Raw genomic sequence first — 12,702 nt, 5'->3', positions numbered from 1 at the left:
TTGGAGATCTATGTGTAAATACAATATGCACAGCAAAAAATAAAGGGGAGAAAATAGGGAGTAAGGAAATCAAGGGGCCAGCACTGTGACATAGCAGGTAAAGCCACCACCTGCAGTGCCAGCATCCCATATGGGCACAAGTTCAAGTCCCAGCTGCTCCATTTCCCATACTGCTCTTTGCTATGGCCTGGGAAAGCAGTAGAAGATGTCCCAATTCCTTGGCCCTCTGTACCAGCATAGGAGTCTCAGAAGAATCTCCTGGCTCCTGGCTTTGGAACAGCACAGCTCTGGCCATTGCAATCATCTGCAGAGTAAACCAGAGGATGAAAGACCCCTCCCTCCCTCCCTCCCTCTCTCTCTCTCTCTGCCTATGTTTCTCTGTAACTCTATCTTTCAAATACATAAATCTTTTCTTTAAAATAGAGAAATTAATTAAAACCATTAAAGTAACTCAGGAGAGAAGAATGGGAGATGGCTAACAATAGGAGTGAAACAGAGTGGATGAGTTGGAAAAAATGGAATAAACGTTAATGTGATAGCAAAACCACCACACACATGATTTGACAGTAGCCATCAGAATCTGCTTTCTTAGTCATGAGTTAAAAACTCCTTTTCTAGGGAGCCAGTGCCGTGGCACAGCAGGTTAATCCACAGCCTGCAGTACAGGCATCCCATATGGGCACTGGTAAGTCCCACCTGCTCCACTTCCAATCCATTTCCCAGTTAATGTACCTGGGAAAGCAACAGAAGATGGCCCAAGTCCCTGGGCCCCGTACCTACATGGGAGACCCAGAGGATGTTCCTGGCTCCTGGCTCCAGCCTGGCACAGCCTTGGCTGTTGCAGCCATTTGGGGAGTGAATTAGCAAATTGAAGATCTCTGTCTCTCCTCTTTCTCTGTAACTCTACCTTTCAAATACGTAAACAAATCTTTTTTAAAAAATTCCTTCTCCTGCCATCTCTCCCACCATTGCACAAGACAATAATAATTTCTAATTATTTCTGACAATTTTAAAAAACAGGAACCATTTAATAATTAAAAGCACTAGACTATCACATTCCCACTTTTAAAGTGACTCAGAACACAAGCACAGAATCAAACAGGATTCATGTGTTAGTGCCCCCTCTACTGGACCACTGGAGAGAAAGCCTGATCTTAAAATTTGAGATTTAATGTCTCCTAGTGAATTGCTGACAACAATGACAGCTTTGCTTCATAGCAGCTCCTCTCAAGAGTATCAAATGCTCTTTCCAAGAGTGGAACTATACTTGCGGCGCCGGCACACCGGGTTCTAGTCCCAGTTGGGGCGCCGGATTCTGTCCCGGTTGCCCCTCTTCCAGGCCAGCTCTCTGCTATGGCCAGGGAGTGCAGTGGAGGATGGCCCAGGTGCTTGGGCCCTGCACCCCATGGGAGACCAGGAAAAAGCACCTGGCTCCTGGCTCCTGCCAGGATCAGCGCGGTGCGCCGGCTGCAGCGGCGGCCATTGGAGGGTGAACCAACGGCAAAGGAAGACCTTTCTCTCTCTGTCTCTCTCTCTCACTGTCCACTCTGCCTGTCAAAAAAAAAAAAAAAAAAAAAAAAAAAAAAAGAGTGGAACTATAAAATACATTTTCCAAAGCACTCAGTTTTATTGTTGCGTAAATTGTTGATTAGTTTTTCAAAAAAGATTTTAATGGAAATTATTTACTATTAAATATATATTCAACCTTCACAAATGTTTAAATAAACAACTAAGAAATATACTTCTGGAGATAGGGCTCCACTCTTTTGCATACGAGCATCCACTAGTCCCAACAGCATTTGTTGAAAAGCCTAGTTTCCATTAAATTGTCTCCTTGACTCCCACTGTATACCACATACAAAAATTAATTCAAAATGGACCAAAGACCTAAATTTAAGAGCTAAAGCTATTAAAATTTACTAAAAGAAATAAGTATAAATATTTGTGTCCTTGGAATAGGTTATTTTCTTAGTATGACACCAAAGCACTAGCAATCAAAGGGGGAAAATGGACTCCTTCAAAACTGTACTAACTCTGTGCTTCAAAGACATTATTAAAAAACTGAAAAGACAACTCAGAGAATGGGACAACTCAGAGAATGGGACAATGTATCTACAAATCATATATTTAATTAGGTACTTATATTCAGAATATACAAAGAATTCTATAACATAATAAAATGATACAGCTGGTTTTGTGGTGTAGCAGGTAAAGCCACACCTGCAACACCAGCACCCCACATGGGTGGCCAGTTCAAGTCCTGGCTGCTCCACTTCTGATCCAGCTCCCCGCTAATGTGCTTGGGAAAGCAGCAGAGGATGGCATAAGTGCTTGAACCCCTGAACCCATGTGGGACACCCAGAAGCAGTTTCTGATTATTGGCTTTGGCCTACATCAGCCACAACTGTTGAGACCATTTGGGGAGTGAACCAGTGGTTGGAGATCGATACCCCCCCCCCCCATATATATATCTTTTTCTCTATGTGTGTAACTCTTTTAAAGCTAGTAAGTGCTGGAGAGGATTTAAAATGTTGGAACCCTCGCATACTACTGATGGGAATACAAAATGATAAAGCTACTTTGGAGAAGAGTCTGGCAGTTCCTCAAAAGGTAAAACTAACAAACAAAGGTAAAACATAAAAGTTATTGTATGAACCAGCAATTCCACTCCTAGGTACACAGGCCTATGGAAATGAAAACATGTCTACACAAAAACATATATACAAATGTTCACAGCAGCATTATTTATAATAACCAGATACTGAAGACAACACAAATGCCCACCAAGTGATCAATGGGTAAATAAATGTGGCATATACACAAATGGAACATTATTCAGTAATAACAAGATACGTATTACAACCTTGAATATTACACTAAGTCAAAGGCCATCTACTACATGATTCCCGTTACAAGAAATGTCCAGAATAGGCAAATCCATGAAACACACAAAGTAGATTTGTGGTTGCCTGGGTTTAAGATGAACAGAATAGGAAATAAGTATTAATGGGTACAGGTCTCTATCTGGGTTACAAAAACATTATAAAATTAGATGACAGATGCAAAACTCTTAAAGTCAGTTAAACTGTACTCTTTAAAAGGGTGAGTATACACTATGTGAATTATGTCAATTTTTTTTAATAGGGAGACAATGACCAAAAAAAATCTTGTAGCTGACATTAGGTTAAGCTGTTGCTTCTGACCAGCGCCATCCCATGCCAGAGGAGTGCTGGTTCAAGTAGGCATCCTATCCAGCACCCTGCTAATGCGCCTGGGAAAGCAGTAGAAAATGGCCTAACTGCCTGGGAAGCAGTGGATGGGCAAGTGCTTGGGCCCCTGCACGCACATGGGAGACCCAGAAGAAGCTCCTGGCTCCAGATCAGCACAGCTCTGGCTGTTGCGGCCCTGTTGGGGAGTGAACCAGTGGATGGAAGACCTCTCTCTCTCTCTCTCTACCTCTGCCAGGAAAGGAAAAAGGAAAAAGAAAGGAAAGGAAAGGGCCTAACTGCTTGGGCACTTGCACCCACATGGGAGACCCGGAAGAAGCTACTGGCTTCAGCCTGGCCCAGCCCCTGGGTGTTGCAGCCATTTTGGGAGGGAACCAGTAGATGCAATAATCTTTGTTCATTTCTCCCTTTCTCTATAATTCTGCCTTTGAAATAAGTAAGTATGTTTAAAAAAAATACTACGTGGGACACCTTTATTCCATTTTGGACAGAATGCCTGTTTTCAAGTACTGGTTTGACTTCCAATTCTAGCTTTTGGCTAATGTCCACCCTGCGAGGCAGCAGGTGATGGCTCAATGATTTATCTGAGTACTTGCTACCCACATGTGAAACCCAGACTGATTTCTTGACTCCTGGCTTTGGCCTGGCCCACTCCCAGCAACCACAGGCATAGGGGGAGTGAACGAGCAAACGGAAGATCCATTTCTCTCTCTCTCTCTCTCTCTTTCAAATAAATATAATAATCAATCAATCTGGGCTGGCACTGTGGCATAACGGGTAAAGCTGCTGCCTGCAGTGTCAGCATTCCATGTGGGCGCTGGCTCAAGACCCAGCTGCTCCACTTCCAATCCAGCTCTCTGCTATGGCCAGGGAAAGCAGAAGATGGCCCATGGCCTTGGGCCCCTGTACCCACGTGGGAGAATGGGAAGAAGCTCCTGGCTCCTGGCTTTGGATCAGCACAGCTCTGGCTATTGCATCCATCTGGGGAGTGAACCAGTGGATGGAAGACCTCCCTCTTTCTCTCTTTCCCTCCCTCCCTCCCTCTGCCTCTCTGTAACTCTGCGTTTTAAATAAATAAATAAATCTTTAGAAATCAATCTCTCTATATATATTAAAGATTTATCTATTTATTTGAAAGTCAGAGTTACACAAAGAGAAGGAGAGGCAGAGAGGTCTTCCATCTGCTGGTTCACTCCCCAGCTGACAAAAATGGCTGGAGCTGGAAGCCAGAGCCAGGAGCCAGGAGCTTCCCCCAGACCTTCCCACGAGGGTGCACAAGCCCAAGGACTTGGGCCATCTTCTACTGCTTTCCCAGGCCATAGCAGAGAGCTGGGTCAGAAGAGGAGCAGTCGGGAATAGAACCGGCACCCATATGGGATGCTGGCACCGCAGGCAGTGGCTTTTACCCGCAATGCCACGGCACCAGCCCCACAATCAACATATTTTTAAAAGTTGTAAATAAATATCAAAATATATTTGTTCCTACACCATACTGTAAAATGTGATTATGTATCAAATCTCTTCCCTTTCCTCCTTTACTAACCTTCTTAGCTATCCAAAAGAGAAATATTTAGAGTAAATATTGAGTTATCACTCTCTTACTTACTCAGCTTGATTGCCAGATTCTGTTTCTCTGTAACTCACATTTGCCCATTTATTCCCATTGACTTCACCTCAGTTAAGGTCTTCATCTCTCACCTGAACTGCTACAGAGGACTCTAACAGACACCTTGATCCTCACCTCTCATTTCACCCTGTTTGTGCTTTACAATTCAAGTTACTTTCCCAGGACAAATGTGTGACCATATCACTGAAGCACTCAAAAGCTACTCACAAATACAAACTACTACAATCTACTACTTTTCCCTGAACATCCTTTCCAGCCACATCATTCCATAAAGTTGCCTTGTGTTTTTATGCCACTCCATTTCTTGCTGTTCTCTCTCAGTGGAAATTATCTCCAACATTATTTTTACCCATTTAAACCTAAACCAGGGTCTGGTGCTGTGGCACAACGGGTTAAAGCCATGGCCTGAAGCACTGGCATCCCTTATGGGAGCCGGTTCCAGTCCCAACTGTTTCTCTTTCGTCCAGCTCTCTGCTATGGCCTGGGAAAGCAGTAGAAGATGGCCCAAGTCCTTGGGCCCCTGCATCCACGTGGAAGACCCGGAAGAAGTTCCTGGCTCCTGGCTTCAGATTGGCACAGCTCCGGCCATTGCTGCCATTTGGGGAGTAAACTAGCAGATAGAAGACCTCTGTCTCTCTCCGTCTCTATATCTCTCTTTCAAATAAAAACAACAACAACAAAAAAAAACAAAAACAAAAACCTAAACCAACCTTGAATGCCGTGTAAATGCCTATTCACTAATATTTTCTACTCCATTTTTTTTTAAAGATTTAATCATTTATTTATTTGAAAGTCAGAGTTACACAGAGAGAGGAGAGGCAGAGAGAGAGAAAAAGAGAAAGAGCTTCCATCCAATGGTTCACTCCCCAATTGGCTGCAAAGGCCAGAGAGGAAGTGGAGCAGCCAGGACTTGAATCAGTGCCCACATGGGATGCTTCAGGCCAGGGTGCTAACCCGCTGTGCCATAGCGCCGCCTCCTTCTAACTTTATTATTAAAATAAAGTGGGTGGGGACGGCATTGTGGCTCAATAGGTTAATCCTCTGCCTGCAGTGCTGCATCTCATATGGGTTTTGGTTCTAGTCCCAGCTGCTCCTCTTCCAATTCAGCTCTCTGCTACGGCCCGAGAAAGCAGTAGAAGATGAATCAAGTGCTTGGGGCCCTGCACCCACATGAGAAACCAGAAAGAAGCTCCTGGCTCTTGGCTTTAGATCAGTGCAGCTACAGCCACTGCAGCCATTTGGGGAGTGAACAGTGGAAGAAAGACCTTTCTCTCTTTCTCTTCCTCTCACTGTAACTCTACCTCTCAAAAAAAAAAAAAAAGAAAAGAAAAGAAATCTTAAAAACGAAACAAAAAACCAAAGTGGGAACAGCGTTGAGTGTTAGAGTTGACCGCCCGAAAAACGTCACCAAGAGACACATCTCTTATGCAAACAGCAAGGGGAAGCTTTATTGATTATCCAGCATGCTGGGGCTGTCTGATCATACAAGAGCAGAGCAGCCCCGAATAACCAAAGGTTAGGGTTTATAAAGGCAAAAACCCCAAAATCGGGGCGGGGGGGGATGCACGGTTGCTATACACAGTTGCTAAGATCAAAAAGAGAGTGCATAGTTACTGGGGTCAACATAACCTACGACCTAGGTGAAATTAACATCCATCATAATCTTGACAATACCAGTTACAATCGTACAATTATCACTTATGATCTTGACATTAATCCAAATTATATGTAAGGCATAGACAAATCACATCTTTATTATTAACCCAGGTGCAACCTTTCTATTTTCAAGCTTGAGCAATCATGCTAGGGGTTTTCTGTGCTCTGTCAAGGGTGATGTAGTGCACTGCTATTGTCTGACTATTTGAGATCATAGTTTCAGACCAGAGTCTCACAGTGGGGGGCTTACTTTCCCAGAATGCAGTCTCAAGTGCTCCAAAATGGGAGTCCCTACTGTCAAGGTACTACTTCAGAGGAGCAGGGCCAGGCCAACTTCAGGAGCTTGAAACTCCAATCTAACTTTTCTACCTGGGTTGCAGGGGCCCAACTGTTGCTTTCCCAGGTTCATTAACAGGGAGCCGGATAATAGTCAGGACTTGAACTGGCGCTTGTCCATGGGATGCCAATCGACCCCCAACCCTTCCACTTGTAATCCATTTCTCTGCTAATGTGCCTGGGAAAGCAACAGATGATGGTCCAAGTACTTGGGACTCTGTGGGAGACCAGGATAGAGTTCCTGGGTTCTGGCTTCAGCCTGGCCCAGACTTGGCTGTTGTGGACATTTAGGAAGTGAACCAACAGGTAGAAGATGGAAGATCTCTCTCTCTGTTGCTCTACCTTTCCAATAAAATAAATATATATATAAAAAAAATTACGCAAAAAACAAGGCAAGACAGAAGAATGGAAAAAGTATAGATTTAGGGGTTAGAGTGGCCTGTGTTCACATCCCAATCTTGCAACTTAGTACTACCATGGCAAATTAACCGAGGAAATTATAAACAACTTGTCAATACAATCTATTAGAGTAATCATGAAAATCAAATAGAGTACAATAGGCACAAGGAATGTTCAGAAAGGTTTCCTTTTCAACTCTCAATCTACTTTACATTAATGTTTACATGTCTGTATTCCCCACTAAACTATAAACTGGTTGAAAGCAACACTGTATAGTTGTTTCTTAACTCATGATGGGGTTATGTCTGTCTAAACCTATCAGGCTAAGCTGAAAATATCTTTAAGTCAAGAATGTATTCTGTAAAGGAAATAATTAAGAGTGAAGAGACAACATATAGAATGAGAGAAAATATCTGTCAACTATACATCTTATAAGAGATTAACATCCAGAATATGTAAAGGACTCAACTCAATTTAAAAAAAAAAACAATATGATAGGGGCCGGCACTGTGGCTTAGTGGATAAAGCCGCTGCCTGCAGTGCTGGCATCCCATATAGGCACTCGTTCGAGTCCCGGCTGATCCACTTCTGATTTGGCTCTCTGCTATGGCCTGGGAAAGCAGTGGAAGATGGCCCAAGTCCTTGAGCCCCTGCACCCATGTGGGAGACCTGGAAGAAACTTCTGGCTCCTGGCTTTGGACCATCGCAGCGCTGGCCATTGTGGCCAACTGGGGAGTGAACCAGTAGATGAAGGACCTCTCTCTCTCCCTCTCTCTCTTCGCTCTGTGTAACTCTTTCAAAAAAAAAAGAAATAAATCTTTTTAAAAAATATGATTAAGAATGGGGAATAAACCTAAATACACATTTCTCAAAAAACATATAAGTGGCCGGCGCCATGGCTCACTTGGCTAATCCTCCGCCTGTGGCGCTGGCACCCCAGGTTCTAGTCCCAGTTGGGGCACCGGGTACTAGTCCCGATTGCTCCTCTTCCAGTCCAGCTCTCTGCTGTGGCCTGGGAGGGCAGCGGAAGATGGCCCAAGTGCTTGGGTCCCTGCACCAGCATGGGAGACTGGGAGGAAGTACCTGGCTCCTGGCTTCGGATCGGCGCAGCACCGGCTGTAGCGGCCATTTGGGGGGTGAACCAACGGAAGGAAGGAAGACCTTTCTCTCTGTCTCTCTGTCTATAACTCTCTCTCTCTCTCACTGTCTAACTCTGCCTGGCAAAAAATTAAAACAAATAAACACTCAAAAAACATTTAAGTGGCCAGCAGGCATACCAAAAAAACGCTTAACATCATTAATCCTCAGGGAAATGCAAATCAAAACCACAACAATATCTCACTCTAGTTAGAATGGCCATTACCAGAAACACAAAAGGTAACAAGTGCTGGCCACAAAAGGGAACCATTACACACTGTTGGTGAGCACATAAACTAGTATAGCTATTATAGAAAATATTATGGAAGTTCCTTAAAAAAAATTAAAAAAAAAAAAAAAACTGAGCAGAATTACCAGTCTAACTACCGAGTATATATTCAAAGGAGATGAAATCAGTGTGCCAAAGAGAGATCTGTGCTCCCATGCGTATTGCAGCACTATTCACAATAGCAAAGATAAGGATCAACTGAAGAGTCTAACATATGAATGGATAAAGAAAGTGTGGTATCGTGTGGTACAGATACACAACGCAACACTACACATGCTGCTGCCCAGTATCATGATGAGATATCATACCACATCATCTATCACTAGCCCAGGCAAAGATAAAATCCAAAGTAGTTTCCAGTGAATGCCTATCACTTCACATCATCATTAAAAAAAGTCTAAGTAAGGAGTCATCTGCCTATGGTCCCCGAACAACTGTCATAAGGGCACCAGAGAAAAAAATATATAAGCCACAACAAAACTGATCAACTCTTAACCTTAAGCAGGTATTAAATATTTACTGATAAAACAAAATATTTTGGGACAGTAATTCCAGGTTGTAATTAGTAACTTTATCAATAATCTTATTTGAAATTAATCCAGTTAGCTACACAGAAATAGAATTTTCACTGGTAAGCTTGGTTTGTTTCTTATGATTAATTATTCTTAAATTTTATAAAGAGGTAAAAAAAGAAAAATGGATAACTTTAAGTCACACTTTAGGAAAACACCTATTTTAAGATAAATGTGATCCTACAACCAGATTAAACTGATATACACATGGTTTCTTTTACATAAAATCCTAGAAAAGATAAGATTTATCTATGATTACAGTGACAGAAAGCAAATGAGCAGGGCCAGCGCTGTGGCATAGCGGGTAAAGCCGCTGCCTGCAGAGCCATCATCCCATATGGGCACCGGTTTGAGATTCGGCTGCTCCACTTCGATCCAGCTCTCTGCTGTGGCTTGGCAAGTCCTTGGGCCCCTGCACCCGCCTGGGAAGACCCAGAGGAAGCTCCTGGCATCAGATCAGCACAGCTCTGGCCATTGTGGCCAATTGAGGAGTAAACCATCCAATGGAAGACCTCTCTCTCTCTCTCCCTCTCTGTCTAACTCTGACTTTCAAATAAATATTTTTTTAAAAAAAGAAAGTATATGAACAATTATTTTTGTCTGGGGGAGGGCTTGGAAGAACTTTCGGGAGAGAAGGGTTCTACATCTTGATTAGACATACACATTTATCAAAAGTCATCAACCTATACACCCAAAATCTTCAAATTTTACTTTATGTAAATTACATTTCTATTTCTAAAAAGCCTTAGAAAGTCAATTTCTTCAAAAGAAGTAACGAAATATCAAGTATGTTCAATTATTACAGGCTGAGTAACCCTTATCCAAGATGCTTGGGACCAAAAGTTTTGGATTCAAATTTTTTCATATTTTGGAATACACAAAGAGGTATTTTAAGAATAGGACCCAAGATTAAACATAAAATTCATGTTTTATATAGACCTTGCATACACTCTAAAAGTATTTTATACAATATTTTTAATGTACCTGTGTTTCAACTGTGACCTGTCACAGGAGGTCAGATGTGGGATTCTCCACTTGTGAAGTCATATTCATGCTTTGAATTTTGGAGCATTTTGGATTAGGGATGCTGAACCTGTATATTAAGTAAAACCTTTCGTGAAAGAGAAACTATTTTTCTGCCAGAGCAAAAGAAGTATCAGATTAACTGGTAGAAGAGTCTTTCAAAAATATATATATTAAAAAAAATGTCTGAAGTATTATTGGGTTTGTCTCTGCTATTAACTGTGGTGGATTTTTTTTTTTTTTAGATTTATTTATTTATTTGAAAGTTAGAGTTACACAGAGAGAGGAGAGGCAGAGAGAGAGGTCTTCCATCCGCTGGTTCACTCCCCAGATGGCTGCAACAGCCGGCTCGCGCTGATTCGAAGCCAGAAACCAGGAGCTTCCTCCAGGTCTCCCACAGGGGTGCAGGGGCCACAGCACTTAGGCCTTCTTGTACTGCTTTCCCAGGCCATAGCAGAGAGCTGGACTGGAAGTGGAGCAGCCGGGACTCCAACTGGCGCCCACAAGGGATGCTGGCACTGCAGGCGGTGGCTTTACCTGTTAAGCCACAGTGCCAGTCCCCATGGGTGGATTTCATAGGAAAACATTGTTTTGGCTGCTAAAATAGAAAACTTTCATATTAGATGTTATTATTGTAGCATCATCAATGGTAACTTTATTCACTATCATAACCATAACTGTGCAACTACATTTAGTTAGAAGCTGAAGAAACAAGCGAAAAAGGCAGTCCCGTAAAGTACTGTTAAACCACCATCTTACAGCATGGTTTACAAATCTGAAACTGCTTTGCTAACAAAAATTCCCAAGAAACTGGTGACATATCTAATAGCTCATTATTTAAACCAATAATTTTCTTGCATCAATTTTAGTTCTGTGAAAAGACTACTGCTTCAAAGTAACTGAAGTTCACAGCTTTTCAAAAAAATGCCTCAGATTATAAAGAAAAACCAGGGGAGCTTCTTTCTTTAAACGTTCCTTTTGGTAATTCTCTCAATGACACTCCTAAAACACAAAGGCAAAGATATAAACGCACACACTCAATTTTTTTCCAACAATGCAGGAGTAAAACAGAAGTTCCCTTACCTCCTCCTCATCATCAGAATCATTCCCAAACACTGATGGTTTTTGCAAAACAGGGTGCAACTGCTGTGTTTTCTTTGGCAAAATAAGCCCATACCTGCATTTTTTGTTTGAAACAAAAATTACACCATTAAGTGTTATTAAAAACAAAACACCATACATTCACTAGAGAGCTACCGAAGTCAGCACCTGGCCTATGAACACTTAACAAGCTGTTTCTGATTTCCACTGATATCAAAATTCAGCATGCCGTAGGATTTTATAATTATTCCAAGTGATACTTGTGGATACAGGCCAAACTCATTTTTATCAAGGGAGAGAAGTGAAGAGTTCAGAAATGTTTCAGATGATTGTCAGTGGCCAGGGCCGCGGCTCAATAGGCTAATCCTCCGCCTTGCGGCGCCAGCACACCGGGTTCTAGTCCCGGTCGGGGCGCCGGATTCTGTCCCGGTTGCCCCTCTTCCAGGCCAGCTCTCTGCTGTGGCCCGGGAGTGCAGTGGAGGATGGCCCAAGTGCTTGGGCCCTGCACCCCATGGGAGACCAGGAGAAGCACCTGGCTCCTGTCATCGGATCAGTGCGGTGCGCCGGCCGCAGCGGCCATTGGAGGGTGAACCAACAGCAAAAGGAAGCGCTTTCTCTCTGTCTCTCTCTCTCACTGTCCACTCTGCCTGTCAAAAAAAAAAAAAAAAAAAAAAAAGATGATTGTCAGTAACGTTGTTCTAAAAACACGTTAGTGGAAAGCCCAGTTCACGTTCGCAAAACATAAAAATTTCTCTGTAGTCTGACGAGTCGCGAAAATTGTTTTTTTTCTACCGTGCACTTACACAACTTTTAAGAAGTCACTAAATTATGTAATCCACAAAAAACAAATAAACTAAGCGACGCCAGTAGGCACGGGGGTTGTTCCCAAGATCCGTCAGTAAGCTCACTGCTTTGTCTCGGAACACCTGACCCATCCCAGCGAGTCTCTGTCCCGGCTCTGGGGATGCAGGCATGGCGGGACGCCGCATCCCAAACAAGGGTCACACGCCAAAGGGAAAACTTCCAGGGCGCACGGTCTCTCCCTGCCCTGCGTCAAAGCAGAGCCCACGTGCCTACACGCCTACCCTTTCCTCGGACCTCCTGGCAAGCATTCCTACATCGAGAAGGGAGGGCGGCCGGCCAGCCCCTGCCCACACGAGCGGGGCCTCTAAGGCAGGCGGGAACTGTCTCTTCTCACTGCCCCTGAGCGCATCCGACCGAGGAGAAACTCAAGCGCGGGGTAGGAAGCAAGACTGAGGGGCCTCAGACCGAGCTTTTGGAAAATAGAAAAGTCTCGCTCTCTGCCCCTCAGCCTAACTTCCTTTATTTCCTCAC

General features: G+C 43.3%; 1 protein-coding gene and 1 non-coding gene across 6 annotated transcripts in view; both read right to left on the bottom strand.

Annotated features, from left to right (window-relative positions):
• The window catches only part of NSRP1 (nuclear speckle splicing regulatory protein 1), a 65,199-nt gene that overhangs the window by 51,860 nt on the left and 637 nt on the right, over positions 1-12,702 (bottom strand). For 2 of the 5 annotated variants that reach the window (XM_002718905.5, XM_051824606.2), the window contains exon 2: positions 11,350-11,443. The exons of 1 other annotated variant lie outside the window; for it this stretch is intronic. In XM_002718905.5, coding sequence (XP_002718951.1) covers positions 11,350-11,443 — 94 coding nt within the window. Of the gene's footprint in view, positions 1-11,349; positions 11,444-11,899; positions 12,032-12,452; positions 12,590-12,702 lie in introns of those variants that run through there. 2 more of the 5 variants (XM_070061161.1, XM_051824605.2) reach the window with 2 other exon arrangements.
• Positions 12,620-12,678, bottom strand: MIR423 (microRNA mir-423). Its single transcript, NR_162638.1, has one exon. It is a non-coding gene; the product is annotated as a microRNA mir-423 (primary transcript).

Source organism: Oryctolagus cuniculus, chromosome 17, assembly GCF_964237555.1.
Source record: "Oryctolagus cuniculus chromosome 17, mOryCun1.1, whole genome shotgun sequence".
Taxonomy (NCBI): Eukaryota; Metazoa; Chordata; class Mammalia; order Lagomorpha; family Leporidae; genus Oryctolagus; species Oryctolagus cuniculus.
This window is presented reverse-complemented; position numbering and strand designations above follow the sequence as displayed.